At 38.5% G+C, this 22377-nt stretch overlaps 1 protein-coding gene across 3 annotated transcripts in view; it reads right to left on the reverse strand.

Annotated features, from left to right (window-relative positions):
* The window catches only part of grb10b (growth factor receptor-bound protein 10b), a 148362-nt gene that overhangs the window by 65916 nt on the left and 60069 nt on the right, over positions 1-22377 (reverse strand). For all 3 annotated transcript variants that reach the window (XM_067449217.1, XM_067449215.1, XM_067449216.1), the window contains exons 4-5: positions 4537-4738; positions 1500-1641 (exon numbers count right to left, since the gene is read on the reverse strand). In XM_067449217.1, coding sequence (XP_067305318.1) covers positions 1500-1641; positions 4537-4738 — 344 coding nt within the window. The remainder of the gene's footprint in view (positions 1-1499; positions 1642-4536; positions 4739-22377) is intronic.

Below are 22377 nucleotides of genomic sequence, written 5' to 3' on the forward strand. Positions count from 1 at the left end.
GGATAACGGTTTTGTGCAAGCAATTTAAGGTTGCAAGACTCGCGACTCTTGTCCCAAATATAGCAGGCTTCATTCAGTTATTGATACAAATATTATTAGTATTAATTAACAGCATATTGAGTGCTCCGAGCGAGCTGTGCTGTGCTAAACATGGAGCTTTTTCCTTGACATGGTAAATAATCACACCAGTGGAAGCAGTGCATTTATCCTTTATTCATGCAATATTTCTTCAGTCAGTACAGTAGCCTACACTTTAGTGTTTCTGTTTAACGTTAAATAAAATTAGGCATGGTATGCTGACTGTATCTTACATAGCTTGCATATAACTTTATCTCGCTGCTCAACAATTTTACCTCCTACCGACCAAAATCCAACGTACTTCCAGACATGGCTTTTTAGATTTTGGAGTTAAAATCTCTTTCTCTGCTGTGGTCGAGTTGGGCTCTGCACTTTCTGCCATCTTCCCTGCAAGACGCTTCAACTTTCAGCAGTGACAGTGCAACTCCTGTGATCTGTCCCTAAACCCTCAGGCGTGCGCTCACTCACAAAGCAGACAGCCACGCCTCTACTACCGCGGCGGGGGATTTATTTTAATTTATTCAAATATAAATTTTCACCTTCGAAATTCCTTCTTTTTTTTACTATTCGAATATATATTCGAATTTAGAAAATTCGTTGACAGCCCTAATATTTACTAACCCTAAACCCTGACCCTAAACTCACTAAAAGGTTAAGTACATTATAAATTAATATTAGTTACCATACTACACAAATAAGTAGAGATTATATTATAAGAATTTGTGATTATAATATCAAATATGCATCATGTGGGATGATTAAATAAAATACTTCAAGGGAATAATTGCCTACATGTGTGTGTGTGTGTGTGTGTGTGTGTGTGTGTGTGTGTGTGTGTGTGTGTGTGTGTGTGTGTGTGTGTGTGTGTGTGTGTGTGTGTGTGTGTGTGTGTGTGTGTGTGTGAGCCTGTTTATGTGGTTTATGAGGACACAAATTTGCATAACTACATAGGTATTACACTGGTATTACCCTATAAATGTGGTTTATGAGGACATATCAAATGTCCTCATAATTCAAATGGCCTTAAAAACATACTAAATTATGTTTTTTTGAGAAAGTAAAAATGCAGAATGTTTCCAGTGATGGGTAGGTTTAGGGGCAGGGGCAGTGTAAGGGGATAGAAAATACGGTTTGTACGGTATAAAAACCATTACGCCTATGGAGAGTCCCTGTAAACCACATAGACCAACATGTGTGTGTGTGTGTGTGTGTGTGTTTGGGGGGGGGGGTGTGGAGCATGACAGTGGTCACATAAAAACTCTGGTGTTGCGCAAAGATTCTTTAGAATTTCAACTTTGGGTTCAATGGAAGAGAGAAAATATTGTGGGTTTGGAACAACATGGTGATGAATAATGTCAGAATGTACTTTTTTTTCAGTAGTCCTTGCAGTGAAAAAGAAAAGAGAACAAAGGATCTCTTACATATTTGCCTGAGGGTTGACACTGAGGTAAGGAGCCAGAGCTGAGTGTAGGGGAACTCGCAGGGCTGCAGAGCTCAGGAAAGGGGTTGGGGATGGCAGGTAGAGAGGACGTCCGGTATTGTTGTTCCTCTTCCTGAAGTCTTCTGGAGGAATAAAGCAAAATTCTCTGATTTAGGGTTATATTACAAACATGAAACCTTGTCTCTAAACCAAAAGTAATACTGTCAGCCTAATTGTTGGCAGCTTTGGGCAACATTAGCATTTTGGGCCATTTTTTGAAGTTGCCAATAGACAGGGAGTCCTTTTGAAGTGGGGACTTCAGAGAAAAGCTGAAACACACACACAGAGACATTTGTGCCTTAGGTTTGAGAGCATTAGGGAGTGTGTAATATGGAATTCAGAGCTGAAGTCTGAACGGTAACCTTTGAGTGAACCTTTGCTTGAGTGAACCCTCGTTCAAGAGCTCGTTATGCTCAACTTCCTGCTCTGATCCGCAGCTGAGAGGCAAAAACACGCTCACCAAATGGAAATCATTTATTTTCAGAGGTTTCAGTACAACTGAGCAATGGAATAACAATAGTGCCACTCTTGATGGTGATACATAAAGGCGAGCTGAAAACGATAGCTTGTTGTGTGCTTCATTTAAGCTTGTTTTGGGAAAATCTTAGAAGGTATAAAGGGTTAGTTCACCCAAAAATGAAAATTCTGTCATTAATTACTCACCCTCATGTCATTCCAAACCCGTTAGACCTCCGTTCATCTTCGGAACACAAATTACGATATTTTCGATGAAATGCAAGAACTCTCTGATAAATAGTCTTTAATCTTAAGAATTTGTTAAAATAGTCCATGTGACTACAGTGGTTCAACCTTAGTTTTATGAAGCGATGATTATACTTTTTGTGCGCGAAAACAAAAAGTTCTAACCTGTGTCAGTCTCCTACTCAGTTTATGTTGTAAACAGTGCAGCGCAGTTCTATGGCAGCCAATGCTGTTCACGTGAGCACCACAAAGCACCACGTGTGATGACAAATTTGTTGATTAAATTAGTTATTTTTGTTTGTTTTTGCGCACTAAAAAGTATTCTTGTCACTTCATAAAACTGGAACCATTAAAGAACCACTGAAGAACCACTGGATGGACTATTTTATTTGGATGCCTTTACTACCTTTCTGGGCCTTGGAAGTGTTAAAGGGTTACTTTAGCGATTAGCATATGGCTTTGTATCAGTAGAAACCCTGGAGTATATTCGAATGATTGTGCTTCCCCCCCTCATATCTCCCTGAGACAAAAGATTTATGCATTTTATTTCTGGAAAAATGCCTCCGATGATGCAAATATCGTCAATTTGCGCCATCGGAGGAATTTTTGGCCAGAGGCTAAAGACTACTACCCTAGAAATCTAGATGCACCCTAGCGGCAGCAAATCTAATCTGCCCGCGAGTGTCGTCTAGCAACTCTCAGTACCCTTCTGAGCTGTAATCGTCAAACTCTTGCCGGCCAATCACATCGTGTATAGAGTCGGTTTGCGGGGCAATAATGACGACGGCCGAGTTGTGTTTGCGTGCTTCTAGTAAACACAGAAAATGGTGAATGGCGGTCTTTCGAATCAGCTTTGACCGTGACTCTGGAAGACTTGGAGTTAAGCTTTCTCTGAGAAAAGAACAAAGAACGGCACTGAAGTCATTCTTAAAAAGGGAAGATGTGTTCTGAGTTTTGCTGACCGGATACGGCGAATGTTTAATCTGTCAACAAGCTCTACTTCACCTTCGTTGCTCTGGTTGGTTGTAGCGCTATCCTATCGCGTGCAGAGGGAGTTTGAAAGACAACCGTTTATCCCGCCCCTCAGATTGAGCCCTGTCAATGGTGAGTTTCCAGACCAAACATCTTGATGTGGGTCTGGCTTGTAAGGCTAAAAGGCTACAGCCAGCAGCCATTTACGAATGTTTTCAACCCACGCATGGGGGATGGGGTCACACTCAGTGCTCTTAGCCTTAGGCATTCATGTAAACGGTGCGGCGAGCAGAGCAAAATAAGTCTTTCAACTTTTCAAATTAATTCCTATGAAAGTTAATCTTCCAAAGGTATGAACTGAAAACGCGGCAGACTAAACATGCGCTGTGAATCCATGCCGCAAGTGCAGTCGCATTTACCTCAGCTCTCATCACGAGAGCTCATTCAGCTCTCACGAATTTATGTAATTTGACTCCTGCTGCGTTTATGCTGTGTGACACTCCCTCAGTGGCTAAAAAACATATTGAACAGACACTTGTAGTACATTGTAGTATCTGTTCTCTAACTGAACTGATTTGATAAAAAGGAACGTGGTCGCGGTGGGAAAGTGAAAGTGATCCAGTGATTCAGTAGCGGTGGCTTTGGGAGTGGCCTCATAGGGCAGTGAAGCATTCTGGGAATTGTTGTCTTTCATCCCCATGAAACAAAAATACATTTTCTGTCTTTTCTCAGTCTAGAAAGCACCAATTAAAAAATAATTTCACATTTCTACTACATGAATGACCTAGTTTTAAAACAGATTCATCTTTCCAGCACTGAAGTAACCCTTTTAATTAAATAGGTGTCTATGGAGAGGTCAGAGAGCTCCTGAATTTCATCAGAAATATCTTAATTTGTGTTCTGAAGATGAACGAAGGTCTTATGGGTTTGGAACGACATGAGGGTTAGTAATTAATGACATTTTTGGATTAACCCTTCTTTTAATGTAATTTTCTCTACTTTTGTTATTTCTTAGGGTAAAATGACAAAATGTTTGCACACTTACTGTACACTATATTTATTAAAAAAAAAAATGTCTGAAGGCCGTTGCTTTATATGACATAATTTTAAAGTAGGTATCATCTGCAAACTAAATTCTTCACTAATTAACTACTTTTCTGAGAACTTTCACTATGACTTTTGTGCCACTGAACCCAAGGTGGCTTTTAGTGGCTATATGAAGTTCACATAGGTCTCCTAGCAGAGTAACCACTGTATATTTTGTATATCTGTGTGTGTGTTTCATATATTTTAAGGGTTTTTACCTGACAGCAAGGATGTGCACAGGTTGGGACCGCCGCAGCCTCTGGTGTGGGGAGGTGGACTGAGCATGTGTGTGAAAAGCGCCGGGTCGTTGGCCGTTGTGCAGCAGTGGAGTGGATTCAGTCTGCACACTGCAAGAAGTGTACAGACTCTCAAAGGAAGAGTTCATGTCATTCACCAGAGCTTCTAGATCCACGTCATCCTCTGGAAGGGAGAAAAAGAGGAAGAAACTCAGATCAATTATTAGTTAATTTGTTAAAATGTTTATTTGTTTTATCAAGCTAATTCATAAAGATTTAGTCATGTATATAGCTGTCCTCTGCAGTTGCTGAGCAGGAGAATCAACATCAGAATCAGAATAAGCTTTATTCACCAAGTGTGCGCAAACCAAAACTGTGTTTTTAACCAAAATTTGTTATGGTTTTTCAGGAGCTCTTGATACACATACATACATACATATGAAGGTGTTTCATGGATTAAGCAAAAAAAGCATTTTGGACTGGAACTATCAGAACACAATTTATAAACCTCCAGAGACGCGTTTCATAATCACAACACTAGAGGGCAATCTACAATTTAATAGGCTTTCACATGTTTCATGTGTTTTAATGTTGTGGTCTCTTAATTTTTTTCCATATAAAATAATATATTAAATATATATATAAAATGAGAAAAATCTAAAATCAGATTTTCTAAAAAAAAAATTTTTCAAAACAACACAAAATACAAAGAACTAAATACAATGAACTTCATCTCTTAACTTTGTGTAATTATTTATAATGAGCTGAATCTTTATAATAATGCAAGAATCATTTTGCTGCGCCTATTTTTATTTTATTTTCAAATTATTTATTTGCTTTACCTATGTGAGGCAAGACACAAAAACAACAACAACTACACAAACTTAATATTTAGTAGTTATTTTACTATATTTGGCCATTTTTGGCAGAACTTGAATTTTTGGCAATTGTGACCTGGGTACAAATTGTAAAATTTATTTGGTAAAAATTGTCCTTTATACAACATGTTATCTAGAAGAAATGTATTAAAATTGCACACCTTTCCTCTCCTGACCCAAAGGCTGGGTTACCTGTGCCCTCTGCAAGACCTTTTTCTGAAAACCCATCAGATAATCAGCTGATCCCTATGTATTAATAGAGACAGGTAAACCCCTTCTCTACTTAGAGATCCTGGAGAGCTATAAGATACATTCACACACTGAGGCTTTAGCACGGAGGGGAGGTTTGAGAGGGAAGTCACGCCATGAGGTAAAAGAGAGAAAGTTCTTGGGCCTGTGTAAAATAAATAAATAAAATAAAATAAGAGGGCTTAGTAACATTCCCTGATTTAAATCCCCCCTGTAGTCAATAATCGCATCTCTTAAAATTCATCTTTAATAAACAAAATTACATATAAAAATAGTTTCCCCTGTGTGAACAGATTTTAATCATGCCTTAAAATAGCTTAAATGTAACTCTACACCCTTGCTTAATGTACGCTGATCCCCACCAACTCACATCAACTCGGTTAGGTCAACTTTACTGTAGTAAACACAGCACAATGATATCGCTCTGTAATTAATATGAATAGCCTTTTGCTTGACTACGTTATCAAACAGCTAATGTTGCACAAACCATGTTCCCGTTATCATTCAGCATCTCAGTGTGCCTTCAAAAAATTAGTATTCTTAGAAACGCTTTGAAATTAGAAAGTCAGTGGCGAAAGGCATTTACTGTAGTTCTTCATAACATCGTAATATACATCATAATTCAACCTCTATATTGGATTTTTCCAATGAAAATACTCAACAATGTTGTTTACTTAGACTTTACACATGGTTTGTCAGAAAGCATATTAAAACACCACATATAAATAAACAACATGAAAAACTGGATTTACATCACAGGGGGTCTTCAAAAAACAAAACATGATTATAAACATATTTTGATTAAAAAATTTATTTATTTTTTTTTTTTTTAAATAAAATAAAAATAAAAACTTTATGAGTGAGTGTTTGGGATGTGCTCACTCTGTCCCCAGTCTGAACCCAAACCCTGTTTGACAAACAAGACAAACAGGTCTATGTCTAGGCTAGAGAGAGATACAGTTGAATAAGTCCATTTCAATCCTGTAAATCTAAATATAACTTCATTAATCAGTAACATTAGGCACACGTTCGCATATTCTGGTCACACACTTCCATGAAATTACAATGAATGGTAACAAAATGTTTAAAATTCAAAATGGTATTGAGCACCATAAAAGTATCATAAAAATATCCTGTAAATGATTATAAATGTGTGTTATATTCAGAGTGTTCTGAAGCCATATGATAGCTGTGAGTAATGAACAGCCTGAAAATAATTCATTTATAATACAGCTTACTGTAAGATCACTGAGTCCAAAAAACTGATATATGGACCATGAATTAATAATTCAGACCGGTTTTGTGATCTGCATCAATTTATTTGTTGAAAAATCAAATATCGTTTAAATAGTCTCTTTCTTAAGACTATTGTAGAGCTTCAAATGACTTGGAATAATAAAAAAACAAAAACATTTTAACTAGCTCATACAAATATCTATTAATAAGTAATAAATATGATACTTATATTAGATACATTTCAATTCAAAATAGTACATATGTGTGTGTGTGTGTGTGTGTGTGTGTGTGTGTGTGTGTGTGTGTGTGTGTGTGTGTGTGTGTGTGTGTGTGTGTGTGTGTGTGTGTGTGTGTGTGTGTGTGTGTGTGTGTGTGTGTGTGTGTGTGTGTGTGTGTGTGTCATTTTTTGTTTGCATTACAATGAAAGACATCTGGAATTATGTGGTGATAAGTAAATAATTTACAATTCCTTTAACAGGACAATATGCATGCCTTATATTGGCCTTATGTAATGGAAATGCTTATGTTTAAAGATGCATATTTTGAATTGTCCAGCAGAGGGTGCTAAAACAAACAAGTATATAAAAACCTAAACAAATTACACAGGACAAAATCTAATATGTAGTTGGAAAACGTGGCATCCTTTTTGACCAAAAGAGTCAATTTGATACTTTTTTTGGACTTTGCAAATCCACTGTCCATTCTCAACTAGCCTCACTGAGGCATAGCTACAAATTTAGGCAATGTGAATGTAAGTGTACATTTCAGAAAATAATCGTTACAGATGGGGTTATGCATGCTCTCCAGAAGACCTGATTAGGCTTTTACAGACATAAATTGACCTGTGTTAGAATATCAAATTCAAAAACAATTCACTAAAGCATACAGTAGTTCCGGTGACACGTTACAATAAGGTTTCATACGTTAACATGAGCTAAGAAAGTATGATACTTCTACACCATTTATTTATCGTAGTTTTTTTAATACTGTTCTATAATACAGTATTACAATAAAACTTTGTATTTGATAACATTAAGTTAATGCACTGTGAACTAACATGAGCAAACAATGAACACCTGTATTTTTAACTAACATTAACAAAGATTAATAAATACTGGATTACACTTTATTTTAAGGTGTCATTGTTACAGTGAATATTGTACAGTGTAAAATATATACACTGGTCAGGCATAACATTGAGTACTGAGCAGGTTTTAAGCTAAATGCATGATAACTTCTTTACTCAGAAAGCTACAACAGCTATATATATAGGAACACCTGTTCAATTTCTTATTAATGCAATTATCTATTAATACCTCGTACCACTCATCTCCACTACAAATAGGAAAAAGGGGATACAATTTGCACAAGCTCACCAAAATTGGACAGTTGAAGACTGGAAAAATGTTGCCTGGTCTGATGTGTCTCGATTTCTGTTCATTCAGACATTTCTGTTCATTCAGACATTCAGATGGTAGAGTCAGAATTTGGCCTAAACTGAATGAGAACATGGATCCATCATGCTATCTTACCACTGTGCAGGCTGGTGGTAATGTAATGGTGTGGGGGATGTTTGCTTGGCACACTTTAGGTTTAGGTGCCAATTAAGCATTGTTTAAATGCCACGGCCTACCTGAGCATTGTTTCTGACCATGTCCATCCCTTTATGACCACCATGTACGCATCCTCTGATGGCTACTTCCAGTAGGATAATGCACCATGTCACAAAGCTCAAGTCATTTCAAATTGGTTTTGCGAACATGACAATGAGTTCACTGTACTAAAATGACCCCCACAGTCACCAGATCTCAACCCAATAGAGAATCTTTGGGATGTGGTGGAGCGGGAGCTTCGTGCCCTGGATGTGCATCCAAAAATCTCCATCAACTGCAAGATGCTATCCTATCAATATGGGCCAACATTTTTAAAGAAAGCTTTCAGCACCTTGTTGAAACAATGCCGCGTCGAATTAAGGCAGTTCGGTAAAAGGGGGTCAAACACAGTATTAGTATGGTGTTCCTAATAATCCTTTAGGAGAATGTATGTGTGTGTATATTATAACATTATGACCACCTTCAATCGTAAAATTGTGTTGGTTCCCCTTTTGCTGCCAAAACAGCCCTGACTGTTTCAGATCTGGGGAATTTGGAGGTCAAGGCACCACCTCAAACTTGTTGTTGTGCCATTCCTGAACCATTTTTGCTTTTTGGTAGGGCATATTATTCTACTGAAAGAGGACTAGGCCACCAGGGATTACTGTGTCCATGAAAGGGTGTACATGGTCTGCAACAATGCTTAGGAAGATGGTATGTGTCAAAGCATCATCCACACGGATGGCCTATACTGACCACTGCAGACCAGGAACACCCCACAAGCGCAATTCAGACTAATTTAGACTAATGATTATGTTTAAATGAAAAAATAAATATTAAAAGATTTCACTTAACCAGTGAAAAGAAGTTGGTTCAACAATCGTCGAACCAACCTAGTATTAATTGTAAATCTGATTTGTAAATGCAAACTAACAAGCATACAAGCTGCCACAAGTTAACAATGCATTCTGAGCGCATCATGCAAAACTCATCCATGGCTCCCAGAATGCATTGCGGCATAAAGCATGTCACCATTGTTGAGATTCATGGGCTGATTCAGATGTCTGTGGGAGTAAGTCTCACAGGAGGTCAAAGTGATTAGTGTGATCTGTTTTAAACCTTAGTCAGCTTCTCTGATTAAAACTGTGGTGGATCTTTTCTAGAATCACAATAAAACAAAGTTAATAGTACATTTAACTCATATTAAAGCTCACTGAACTCATGTCACAAGATCTGTGAATTAAGCCACTACACAATGATTATATTCATATCATCAAGGAGCTGACAGCATCTGATTGTGTTTTCTCTGGCTTTTGTTGCCAAACATTAAAAAGTTATCAAACCGCCCAACTAAAGAAAAGACTCATCACATAACATGGTGACATATATATATATATATTAATTCAACACTAATTTAAAAATTATAAAAACTCAATCTGCTGAAAAAATATATATTAAATTGGGAGACGTGACCTTACTCAGTTAATTGAGTTAAGTGAACTACTTTGTTTAAAAGTTGAGTAAACTCAAAAAAGCTGTGCAGCAAGTTGCCTTACAATTTTAAGTTGTCAGCTTTTCTTCCTTTTTTTTTTTTACATTGTATAGAATAATATTGTTTAACTACATGTACTTACTATTAGGGCTGTCAAAATTGCTCAAAAATGACGTTCGAATATTCCCTCTTAAACAAACACGAATATTCGAACTATTCGAACATCTGGATGCGCATTACGTCAATAACAGGACAAATTAATACAAAGAGACATAACTACATGTATAGGTAGTCTATTTATGTTTATACAAATTTGACAACGTATTACTTACACAAAAAAAGTAAATTAACTAATGGCCAAGACCGCAGACCTCTCTCTCTCTCTCTCTCTCTCTCTCTCTCTCTCTCTCTCTCTCTCTCTCTCTCTCTCTCTCTCTCTCTCTCTCTCTCTCTTATATATAAATTAACTGGCCAAGACCGCAGAGCACAGTCCTCTCTCTCTCTCTCTCTCTCTCTCTCTCTCTCTCTCTCTCTCTCTCTCTCTCTCTCTCTGCGGATAACGGTTTAAATGAACAAACTTTGAGTGCTGATCAAGAGTTTTGTGCAAGCAATTTAAGGTTGGGAGACTTGCGACTCTTGTCCCAAATATAGCAGGCTTCATTCAGTTATTGATACAAATATTATTAATATTAATTGAAGTTTTACAGCATATTGAGCGCTCCGAGCGAGCTCTGCTGTGCTAAACATGGAACTTTACCTTGACATGAAACGGTGAATAATCACACCAGTGGAAGCAGTGCATTTATCCTTTATTCATGCAATATCTCTTCAGTCAGTACAGTAGTCTACACTTTAGTGTTTCTTTTTAATGTTAAATAAAATGACGCCTCTACTACCGCCCCAGGTTTTTTTTTTTTTTTTTTTTTATTAATTTTCACCTTCGAAAATCTTTTTTTATAAACTATTCAAATATATATTCGAATTTAGAATATTCGTTGGCAGCCCTACATACTATAGGGTTAGGGTATAATATTAGGGTAGGATAAGGGTTTAATTTAGGGTTGGTTGCATGTAATTATGCTTAATTTACTGTTATTACTATGTAACAAACAAGACCTTATTACGTTATTTTCCCAATTACACAACGCTTTCATTAAATGTTTACAGGAATAGTACATCCAAAAATGAAAACCATGTCATCATTTACTCACCTTAATGTCATTTTAAACGTATATGGCTTTCTCCTGAGAAACAAAAAAGAGGAATTTCTGAATATTGTACTGGTCACTCTTTTCCATGCAATTAACAAGGAACAAAGCTTTTACGCTTTAAAAGAGTCAAAGTTCCAAGTTTCATTCCAAGTGGAATTTCTGAGCAACACTTGCTATATTCTTCTCCTTATGAATACAAACTGATTGTTACTCACAGATAATCAACAACATTGTGACCAAATCATTCAATTCGGCGATAGTCTTTTCTTCCCTATTGTGACGTACAGTATATATATGTTTATATATACCTGTTTCTCAGGTAGGAGCCTGTTACTCATCCCGGATGTCTCTCAGACATGAATGATTCAGGAGAACATCTCCTCCAGCCCCGCCGGCTGCAGTCAGTACTCAGCATTCAGCGAGTGCAGACCGCAATGCAAACTGACTCAGCAGCCATGGGAACACTGCATCAAATGTACTTTGTTTTATTAGGCTGTGGGAAATTAACTGGTTAAACTATTGCTAAAAATATTTCTAAAAGTACAGACTGCAGCGCCAGAATCTGTTATAGCCAAGACAGCTGTTTACATTCCAGGCTGAGGTGAACTTCAAATTCAAATCCGAATATTGGTATAGCACTGGAGCTGGAGTTTGGCTGGTAGGGAACCAATCAATTCCAAAGAACTGAGAGTCAAGTGGATGAGTTATATTTCACATCACTTTTTGAAACAAGTCATGGTTTGCAACTTTTTTGTTTGTTTTTAAATTATTATTAATATTTTATTTAGCATGGGCACATTAAATTAATGAACAGTGACAGTACATTTATAATGTATAATACAAGCTTTCAATTTCAAATACATTCTGTGCTAGCACAGCTGCGCAAACGGACCAAATATCAATGGGGTATGTGTTAACTGAGGCGTGTGTTTGAAGCGAATAGAGGTTTGTTGATTATGATGGGAGTTTTGTGCCATCTAATTTGTTTGTGATTTAAGTTGTTGTTGTACCTGATGCTGACATAATCTATCATACCGTATTTGTTACCACTATACAGCTACACTATACTATACAGCTGCTACACATAGTCACCTGTTTACATAGGCCTCACTTATGCTAAACAGACATAGTCAACAGGGTCCAAACATTTTGCAGGGGCCCGTTCTTGGTACTTCGCTAACTCAGTTAGCTGGATTTGATTGTTGACGATTGGGCGCGATCTCAAGATTGTTCGATTCTTCGACTTGGACTTGATGTCATAGCAACAAGTCCGTTAGCTTAAACCTGCTCGGGAGCAGGCTTATTGGTAACACTTTACAATACGGGTGCACTAATATGCATTAATTCATGCTTAACTAATGCACAGATAATCATGAGTTAATGTATTACTAATTGTAAACTAACCCATTTATTAATGATTACTGCATCAGAAACTAATGAAGATTCTACATGATTCATAGATTAAGTAATCATTAAATTGTTATTATTTAAATTTGTCATAATGTATTAATTCCTTAAAGCCCCACTTGGCTACTTTTGCTCTCGGGGTCCCCCTACAGTTTGGAAAAAATAATGTCCTCAACTACTGTCGTAAGCTCTGTAATCCTACAACAGGGGATGCCATCGTGCGTGCATTTGTTGACAAGACAACCCTGATAGCCCTGAACTAGTGATACGTGGCTCGTCTCATAACCCGCGGACCCCGTATGTCTATTTAATGGTCGCGGGTGCGCGGCGGGTTGTAAAAATATATACAGTGGTGCGGTGCGGGCCAAATAACTTCATAAAAGTGTCCCGCGGGTCGGTGCAGCACTAACAGTTCCCCTGAACACTGCAAGAGGAGTTCAGAGTTCTTCTGGCGTCGCGTGTGAAATGTCTTCATCCCAGGTAATGTTACAGTCAGTGGCTTATGCTTCAGCGTGTCATATGAATATAATTTCATGGGTTTTATTTTTTTCAAACGCCAAATAATCACGATGCTCACGTTTACAAGCCAGCGTCATTATAGTAGTCTATTGGTTACCGTTTTCCAGAATCTATATGATACTTCAGTTCAATGTTTGAGTGGTAGCTCACCGTAACAAGCATGACAGCATCGGTCGGGCACGCCTCCTTCAGCTCACGCCGACGAGCAAACGCTGGTCACATTTTGATCCTCGTCCTGCCTTTAATCCCATCACTTTTTCGTTTCCTCTTATTGCTTTCCTCCAACAAAACCCTTTCTTTCTTATGTGTCTGTGCTGCTTCGGACATGACTATATTATCCGACGAACAAAGATGGGCTCGCACGTCTGAATGTAAGGAAGTGTGGGTGTTGGTGGAAGTGACGTATATGCCGTAAAGCAGTCGAATTTTGTAGATCTTTTTGTTCTCGGGTTACTACCCGAAACCCGAAGTTTAAAAGTACGATTAAAAACGATACAGACCCCATCAGGCTATGGCAGACGTGTCATTCAACCTATTGTAAGTCGATTTATCATCACAAGAGTCTTAAAAAATATATTATGAAGGTTGAAAAGTTACCTAGTGCTGCTTTAATGACATATTATATTAACTAATAATGTAAATTAATGTGTTAATTACCCCAACGGGTCAAAGCCATGCATTTCAACTTCCAGTTGTCTGCTTGAATTAATCATTAGCTAATGATTTATAAAGGTGTCATTGTGTTATGACTTTACTTGTTGGGGCACATGACTATTAACTAATTGATTAAGTAATATGTAATTATGGCTATGGGTTTTGAATTCATTTTTAATTAGTTAATAGTCATGTGCCCCAACAAGTAAAGTCATAACATAATGATACTTAACATTTAACAAATTTTATTTCATTTACCCAAATAAAATCAAGTAAAATGACACTTAAGTAAAAAACTAAAGATTTGTGTTGTTTCAGCTTATTTTATTTAAATAAACTGAGCAAACAGCTAGAATCATTTTTTTGAGTGCATTGCTAATCTTGGTTTGGGGTATGGATGCATCTGCCCTCTTCAGGAAACACAAGAACGTGCAGTAATCTAAGATAAATTAATCCAGATATTTTAATCCGATCCACATCCACAATTTGTTTGAAGAACCAAATTAGCCAGAGATCAGTTATCATGATTATAATAATAATAATAATAATTCATTACATTTATATAGCGCTTTTCTAGACACCCAAAGCGCTTATCGGTTATCATGATTAGAAGATCTGGGATCTGTCAAATTATCTCAGATATATCAAGCAAGGTAAAAAGAACGGACCCTAAGAGGCTGAAATAGTTTATTCTTAATTTATATGTGGATAATACCTTTTAGTTGTTGTTTGTTTGTTGGGTTGGATATTTATCTTTTTTCCTATTGTGACACCATCTAGTTGTGTCCTTGACCTTAAATTTCGAAGGTTGCATCCTCCGGAGGATGCAGTAGGATGCAGTATGCGGAGTGTCCTCAATCAGAATTAAACGAGACGTCCTTTGTTTCAGCCTCGTTGCGCTCTCATGCCAGTTATATGAATGAAACTTATTCATTACTTGAAAATGCCTATGCAATGTTTCTAGTCTTGACAGCAATGTATTGTTCTGAAAGTTTAAAAAGCACTAAACACTTGTAATCCTGTTTACCACAACTATCTGTTTCAAGTAGCCTAATACAGATTAAAAAACAAAAACAAGCGTAAAACTAATTACATTTAAACACCGCATCAGCACTTGCATGTTTATCTGGCGGTGCTGCCATTTTTTCATATAATATAAAAAAATATGACGGCTGTTAATGGCGACACAAAGAATTGTGGGTTATCTGCAGCAGTGAAGGCTACACCTCCGAATTCCTGTGAAAGAAGGATGCAGTCGAAGGGCCCATTTGGAGTGTCCTTCTCACTTTTTTGAAATGAGACATCCTTATGACGTATGCAGCCTTCAAATGCGACCTCCGGAGGGCGCAGCCTTCCGAAATGAGACACAGCTAGAGACGTCATGCATGGAGCACCTATGAATATATATGGGGCACCTGGGTTACACATTAGCTTTTTTTGTCTTTAGCAGCTGCTCGTTTGTATGCGTGTGTAAGATAAGAGTCTGTTGGAGCACATTCGACTCTCAAAGGAACTGGATTACGTTGCATTTGTTGTAAGCTCTGTTCTTGCTTTATGTTCCCCAGATCTAGCGTTTGCATGGAGCGCATTCAGCTCTTGGAGCAGTTGGAGGCACTCATGTCAATGCATTTGTAGTAGGCTTTGTTATTGCTCGATTCTTTCTAGAGAAATGAGAGTTGAGCACCTGGTTTGGATCCCGCGGCCATCGTCGTGGCAGGTTGGGACAGATAGCAGGGATTGAAGACCGAGCATATGGAGGAATCTGACATGATTTTTTTTTCTGTTGCTCTGTTGCTTTCATGACAGTTCAGTAAGCAGTGCTTTAGCGCTTCTGATCTGACTGATTAATGTGACTTGTCTAATTCTGAGGAATTAGATGCCTCTTCTGCTTTGCTGCATATAAGTTTGTGAACCTTTTATTCCTCCTAGATCTCAAAATTGAGGTGTCAAGATAATTGAAGAATTTGTATTCGGCACATATAGTCTCTCCCATGTACTCAAATTGTGCCTGTGTGTAGAGGCTGTGTGAGCAGTGATACGTGAGGATGCCCCACAAGCTTCTCTCCCTTGTTCCTGCACCCTCTGTTCAGCTCTCCAGGGAACTGAATGCACTCACTATGATGAACCGTGGTGAGGGAGCTCCCCTCTTGCTTGACTTTTCTTGTGGAATGAAAGTCAAGAATTTGGACCTCATGGTTCAGGCTCATGCCATGCTGCTTTAGCAGAGCAGAGTAGAGGCACATGCTATCAAATAAGTCCACCTCCTCTGTTTACCACCTTGCGGCTCATGGCAAGGCATACACGGAGGCAAGACATGTCTGTGGGGGTGCTGCACACCATGAAATCCACCCAATCTCCACTCAGCAATGTTACCAAAAGGTTGTATTTCCCAACCCTTAATAAGGAGAGTCTTGGGACACAGGTCTTGTGGGGACTCCAGGCCACAAACCTAGCCATCGATGCCACAAAGCAGACTGCCAGTGCATTGCTATAGTTGCCAGGAAGAGACATCTTTGGAGAACAAGGAGAAAGACAAAATCTTTGTCAAAAGATTCAGTCGGCCGGCGAGGCAGTGGTGAAGAAGTTTACAGGGATGGGGTCTCAGCCAGCAGTTTTCAGGAGATATATATCCCTCTCTGGGGGTTTGTGAAGGTTAAAAGAGTGGGATAGAGTACAGATAGAGGAACTTTTTTTCTCCCTTGCTCTATGCCCCCCCCCCCCCCTCTCATCCAGTTACATTGGGGTCTTAAACTAGGGCCTAAGCTCCCCTGCTGCTTCGTTGGAGTATAAAGCCTAGTTTATGAGTTATTGTGAAAACTGCAATATGTCCTCTTGTTTGCCATAATGGTAGGTATGTTTGCTCCTTCAGACAAAAGAGTTGACGTCATGTAACTAAAGACTGGAATACACTACATGATTTTTTAAATCTGAACAGATTTCAAAAACACTAGGCATCATACACTTGCCGACTTTGTAAATGGTTACAGAGAAAAGCTAGGGATCATACACTACCAGACTTTAAAAACGTCTGGAACACAAACTGAAACAAGCGCCTGGTTGCTAGGAGACGCACGCAAGACAGACATAACAACAAGCATGAGATGTGCAGGAGATGAGCACAGTAATTTTTAAAGCGACTATCTGTGCGCTGAGCAAAAAGTCAACAAAAAGACATGGTCAATAATGGTCAGATTACAGCGGGAGTTAGAGGTAGGCCTAAGTGTTTTTCTGTGCTGATGAATAAAAATATTGAGTCTAATCTGTAAGCATGTTCTATTCGTTTATTGTTATTTTATTTTATTGCAACACATGTATAGAGGACAGCTTCGGATTCATGAATAAATAGATAATTAAATCATTTATTTATTTATAACATGAGTTTTTCATTAAAGAAACACTGTTGTTAGAAGAAGCACACATGCTCTGGTGTGGCTTTGTTTGAAACTACTTTCGTCGACAATATTGAAGTTCCTTATACTATAGTTTTGCTGTTTTGATTCCTACACGAGTCTCACACAGACAAGATGCGTGAGCATCGAGTAACGCGACCTTGTTTACGTTATTAAATAATCTGTTAACATTTATTGTAATAGGCCTACAATTAATAATTTGCAGCTATTGACGCGCTTTGATCACGTTTAAACACGTAACGTTATCCCGGGAAAGCGTTAATGTAAAACCCGTAGGCTAATGGTAAGTGACATAATGAATAAATTAAGACAAATGTTTACCTCAGAATTTGGTTTGCGAAATGTTATTAGTATTATTATTTGTCTTTGCTGTATAAATAGGCAACATATTTATATTTAACATGAAGTATATGGCTTCCCTGTAAATGTACAGCAGCGGTCGGTGCGTCAGACACGCTTCTGGTGTGCAAAGACAGACCCTGCGTCTCAATCAGCTCCCTAGTTCACTAGTCAGGGCACTGATCAGGACATAAGTCAATGGGCTGACTCCCTGATAAGTGCCCTGACAACTGAACTAGGGATCTAATTGTCATCCACATTATAGATACACTCGCGCTCCTGCCACAGCTGAATAAGTTTTTCTTCCATGGTGGAGTTCCACTTTGTGATCCTGCTGGTCTCCATTTCTTGTTTGTTGATTTTCGTTGGCTTGTAGTCAGTGATTTCCGGTTTCAGTAGCGATGCGTCATGTGTTCTGAAATCGGCTCAAAATATCAAACATGTTTAATATCCTCCGACTGGATGGAATCAAAATCTGAAGCTAAAAAAGTCTATGGCTATGATATACTACGCGATTTTTCATGGAATCTGTCGGCTCAAATCTGCAGACTGGCTCTGACTTTTGTCAACTAGCGTCAACTTGTTCAGATTCTAAATCGGGGGAAAATCGGGGCAAAAATCGGGTAGTGTATTCCAGCCTTTAGGCACCGTTTACACTCACAGGCACTCTGAAATTGATTATTGGTGTTTGCTTACACTTGCCTCAGACACAGTTCACTCTGTTGGCCACAATCTTACATACACTTCCTTTAAACTTATCTATCCCACCACACCTGTCTCTAACTTTAGCTATAACCCACCTCAATATCCCAAAAGTGTTTTGCAATATAATATGAACACACTTAAAAGTACATTGTACTTATTTTTGATGTAAGTACATACAGTCCCTGACAAAAGTCTTGTCGCTTGTGTACAAATTAACCTAAAGTGCCGCTGAAATATATTTCTAATCAGAATTTTTTTACAAGAAATGTAATTTTAATCCCACCAGCTTTTGTGATAATGTTTCAGTGAAAAACTAAACTTTCAAAAAGTATTCTAATATTCACAGCTTGGTAAAGCCCATTGAGTCAATTTTTGCAAAGACATAAGTGTTGTCACCTTGTCATATGAGCTTCACCTGTGACTAATAATGGATCAATTAGGTCTCAAGTGTGTATAAAAAGAACCCCAGTACACTAGACCTTCACATCAACTGCAACTAGACCTCTGCAAACATGCCTAAGATTCACCCAGAGACTAAAGTTTTGATTATCAAGAGGCTGAAGACCAGATCCACTGCTGATGTGGCAGACACCTTCAATGTGTCTCAGCGTCAAGTACAGAGGATAAAAAAAAAAGATTTGAAGAGACTGGAGACGTTTTTGACAAGCCCAGGTCAGGCAGACCCCGCAAGACAACTGCTCGAGAGGACCGTTTGTTGGCTCGAAAATCCAAGGCCAGCCCATTTTCCACTGCAGCAGAGCTCCACGAGACCTGGTCACCTGAAGTCCCTGTGTCAACCAGAACAGTTTGTCGGATTCTGTCTCGAAATGGCCTCCATGGTCGAATCAGTGCCCAGAAGCCAGCACTAAACAAAAGACAATTGAAAAACCGTGTGGCATTTGCCAAGGCCCATAGCCTGCTAAAATATGGACGCTGGAAAAGTGGCAGAAGGTGGATTTTTCAGATGAATCTTCTGTTGAATTACACCACAGTCGCCGCAAATATTGCAGGAGACCTACTGGTGCCCGAATGGATCCGAGATTCACCCAGAAAACAGTGAAGTTTAATGGCGGAAAAATCATGGACTGGGGTTACATCCAGTATGGGGGTGTGCGAGATCTGCAGGGTGGAAGGCAACATCAATAGTCTAAAATACCAAGAAATCTTAGCTACCTCTTATATTCCCAACCATAAAAGAGGCCAAATTCTGCAGCAGGACGGTGCTCCATCGCATACTTCCATCTCCACATCAAAGTTCCTCAAGGCGAAGAAGATCAAGATGCTCCAGGATTGGCCAGCCCAGTCACCAGACATGAACATCATTGAGCATATGTGGGGTAGGATGAAAGAGGACGCATGGAAGACGAAACCAAAGAATATTGATGAACTCTGGGAGGCATGCAAGACTGCTTTCTTAGCTATTCCTGATGACTTCATCAATAAATTGTATGAATCCTTGCCAAACCGCATGGATGCAGTCCTTCAAGCTCATGGAAGTCATACAAGATATTACATTTGGATCTCACAGCACCACAACTAAATATGTTACATTTCTGTATAGGCGACAAAACTTTTGTCTCGCCAAAATTTGACCTTTCTGTCTTGATTAAATGATAAATATTTTTTCTATGAAAATTATTTATTTCAGTGCATTAAACATCATTTGGGAGGGTTTTAGCTTTTCATATGAGCTATTTCTAACACCAATTAGTTAATTAAAAGTCAGGTTAATATCAGGTATTTCTAGAAAATAGATAAGCGACAAGACTTTTGTCAGGGACTGTAGTTGTTAAGGCAACCTAATATAAAGTGAGACCAAGTTTTTTAATAACTTAAATATGAAGTGCACCTTAGACCAGTGTTTCCCAACCAGGGTGCCGTCTAACGTGAGCAGGGGTGCCGTGTAAAAGTAGTTGAGTTGACGTCGTCACATCTGATGATGCATCTTTAATATGGGTTGTAACTTGAAAATAATGCTTTATGTATGTTTCTGTCGATGGATACACATGCTGGCTCCTCAGTGATACAATAACAACAACGATAATAAAAAAAGAAAAACGTGGGCAAAATGGTCTCTTGTAAATTTTGTTCAATGCATGCGAGTGCTGCCGTATGTTTGAATATGACTAGTCATTTTCGCCGTCATCACTCAAAAAGACGCGAATGAGAACTTGCGGGCGCTGTGAGAAGATTTGTCTCTGTTCACTCATCACTCACACGTTTCACTTTCCGCAAATATTGAGTTCTCTTAAATCGTGTGCTTGAACAGACAAACTTACACAAAAAGTATGTCAACATGTCCATCTTGATGAGTATCCAAGCAGACATAGTCTGTATATGCCTTAAGCCTAGTTCACACTGCCCGATTTTTGCCCCGATTTTGAGTCGCCGACAGGTTTTGTGAAATCGGCGACAAATGCCCGAGATCATAGGCAAATCGGTGCTCGTGCACGCGAGTGACAATCACGCAGTGTGAATAATCAAAGACTCGATCAGAGAGAATCACCGACGAGTCGCCGACGCCGGTGAGATATTTGGCATGCTAAATATCTGGACCTGTCAGCGATTGAAACTCCTGCTGTGTGAACAGCGTTCTGACTGAAAATTACACTGATAGCCAATGAGAGAGTGAGATACAGGGCAGCAGGAGGTTCAGGAAGGAGTTATAGACAGAATATCAGTATTTTAATAGATATATTTACAATTCTATCAAACAGAAACAAAGGCCAAACATTTGCACATCCAGCCACAGCAGCAGCGCATTGCTAAATGATTAATTTACCTCAAACTGTCTTTGCAGAACACAATCCTGGCTCCCTCTGTCTCGCCAATAATTTCTTTCGCCATAATCTTTTTTCTTTGTCTCCACAAATCAGCGCACATACGATTTGAAGCAAACTTTGTGCAGTTTATCATTTTTAATAACAATTCCAAGTCTTAAGCGAGAACTGCGGTCTGACGCACGTGTGATCTCGAGGTGCTTACTTGTCACATCGCACGTGTAGTTGGGAAACGTAGTTTGCGCACCGGAGAGAGAGAGTTGTCGGCGATTCTTCCTCTTGTTCAGTCATGCAGTGTGAACTCCTCTGTCGTCAAACCATCGTGCAGTGTGAACACATCAGTGACTGAATGATACTCCAGACAGTCATGCAGTGTGAAAAGATCAGTGACCCGACGAGTTTGAAAATCGTGCAGTCTGAACTAGGCTTTATACAGTCGAGAAAGACAACACTTATCCTTTCATTAGGTATTAAAGGGGCTGTAGTCTTTACTGCTGTCAGTTTAATGTCAAACAAAAGATAATGACACTTACTGCTCTTGATTGAATAGTTTTTGTGAGTTTAATAAGGATTAATCTTTAATCTAAACAGTTAAATTTGATTACTTTATTCAATTTCTCTAAAAACTAATGTTATACCTACCTGAAAAACCTGAAAAGCATTTATTATATTAGTGTCTTTGCTCAATAGTATTTATTTGTGCCTGCGTTTGTACTTAAGTTATCTGTTATTATTTTCTTTATTTTTATTTGACAGTAGTCCTTTTTCCCTGAACATAACAAATACCGAACAGTACTGAAACCGTGAACCTAAAACCGTGATACAAACCAAATCTGTACATCTGTACCGTTACACCCCTAGCGTAACGTATATGAGGGGGTGCCACAAAATGTTGAAAAATTTCAATGGGTGCCATGACTAAAAAAAAGATTCGAAAACACTGCCTTAGACTATAGTTTTTGGGTCACATTAGGAAGCAGTCACAGATGTGTCCAAGACAACAGCACCAAAACAAGGGCTTTAAACATAACTGATTAGAGCACACAGTAATACTTATTAGAATCAGCATTTGCCCTTCTCTCACATCGCGTCTTTGATAATACATATTATGCAATTGTCACTCATGTGAATGACCACCAACTTGCCTCCAATTGCAGGCATTTTTTGGTGATTACCAAAAAGCGAGTGAAAATCAGGGCTAAATTTGTGTGGTGTGTACCCAGCATTAGATATTTGTCTAATAAAATAAAGGCCCAAGGTTTTTAGAGTAATTTGTATGAAAAATAGAAGTTTCCGATTAGTAAAGGGTGATACCCCAACACACCCTGATATGAAACTGATTTCCATATGG

Source organism: Pseudorasbora parva, chromosome 7 (assembly GCF_024679245.1).
Source record: "Pseudorasbora parva isolate DD20220531a chromosome 7, ASM2467924v1, whole genome shotgun sequence".
In the NCBI taxonomy this organism is placed as follows: Eukaryota; Metazoa; Chordata; class Actinopteri; order Cypriniformes; family Gobionidae; genus Pseudorasbora; species Pseudorasbora parva.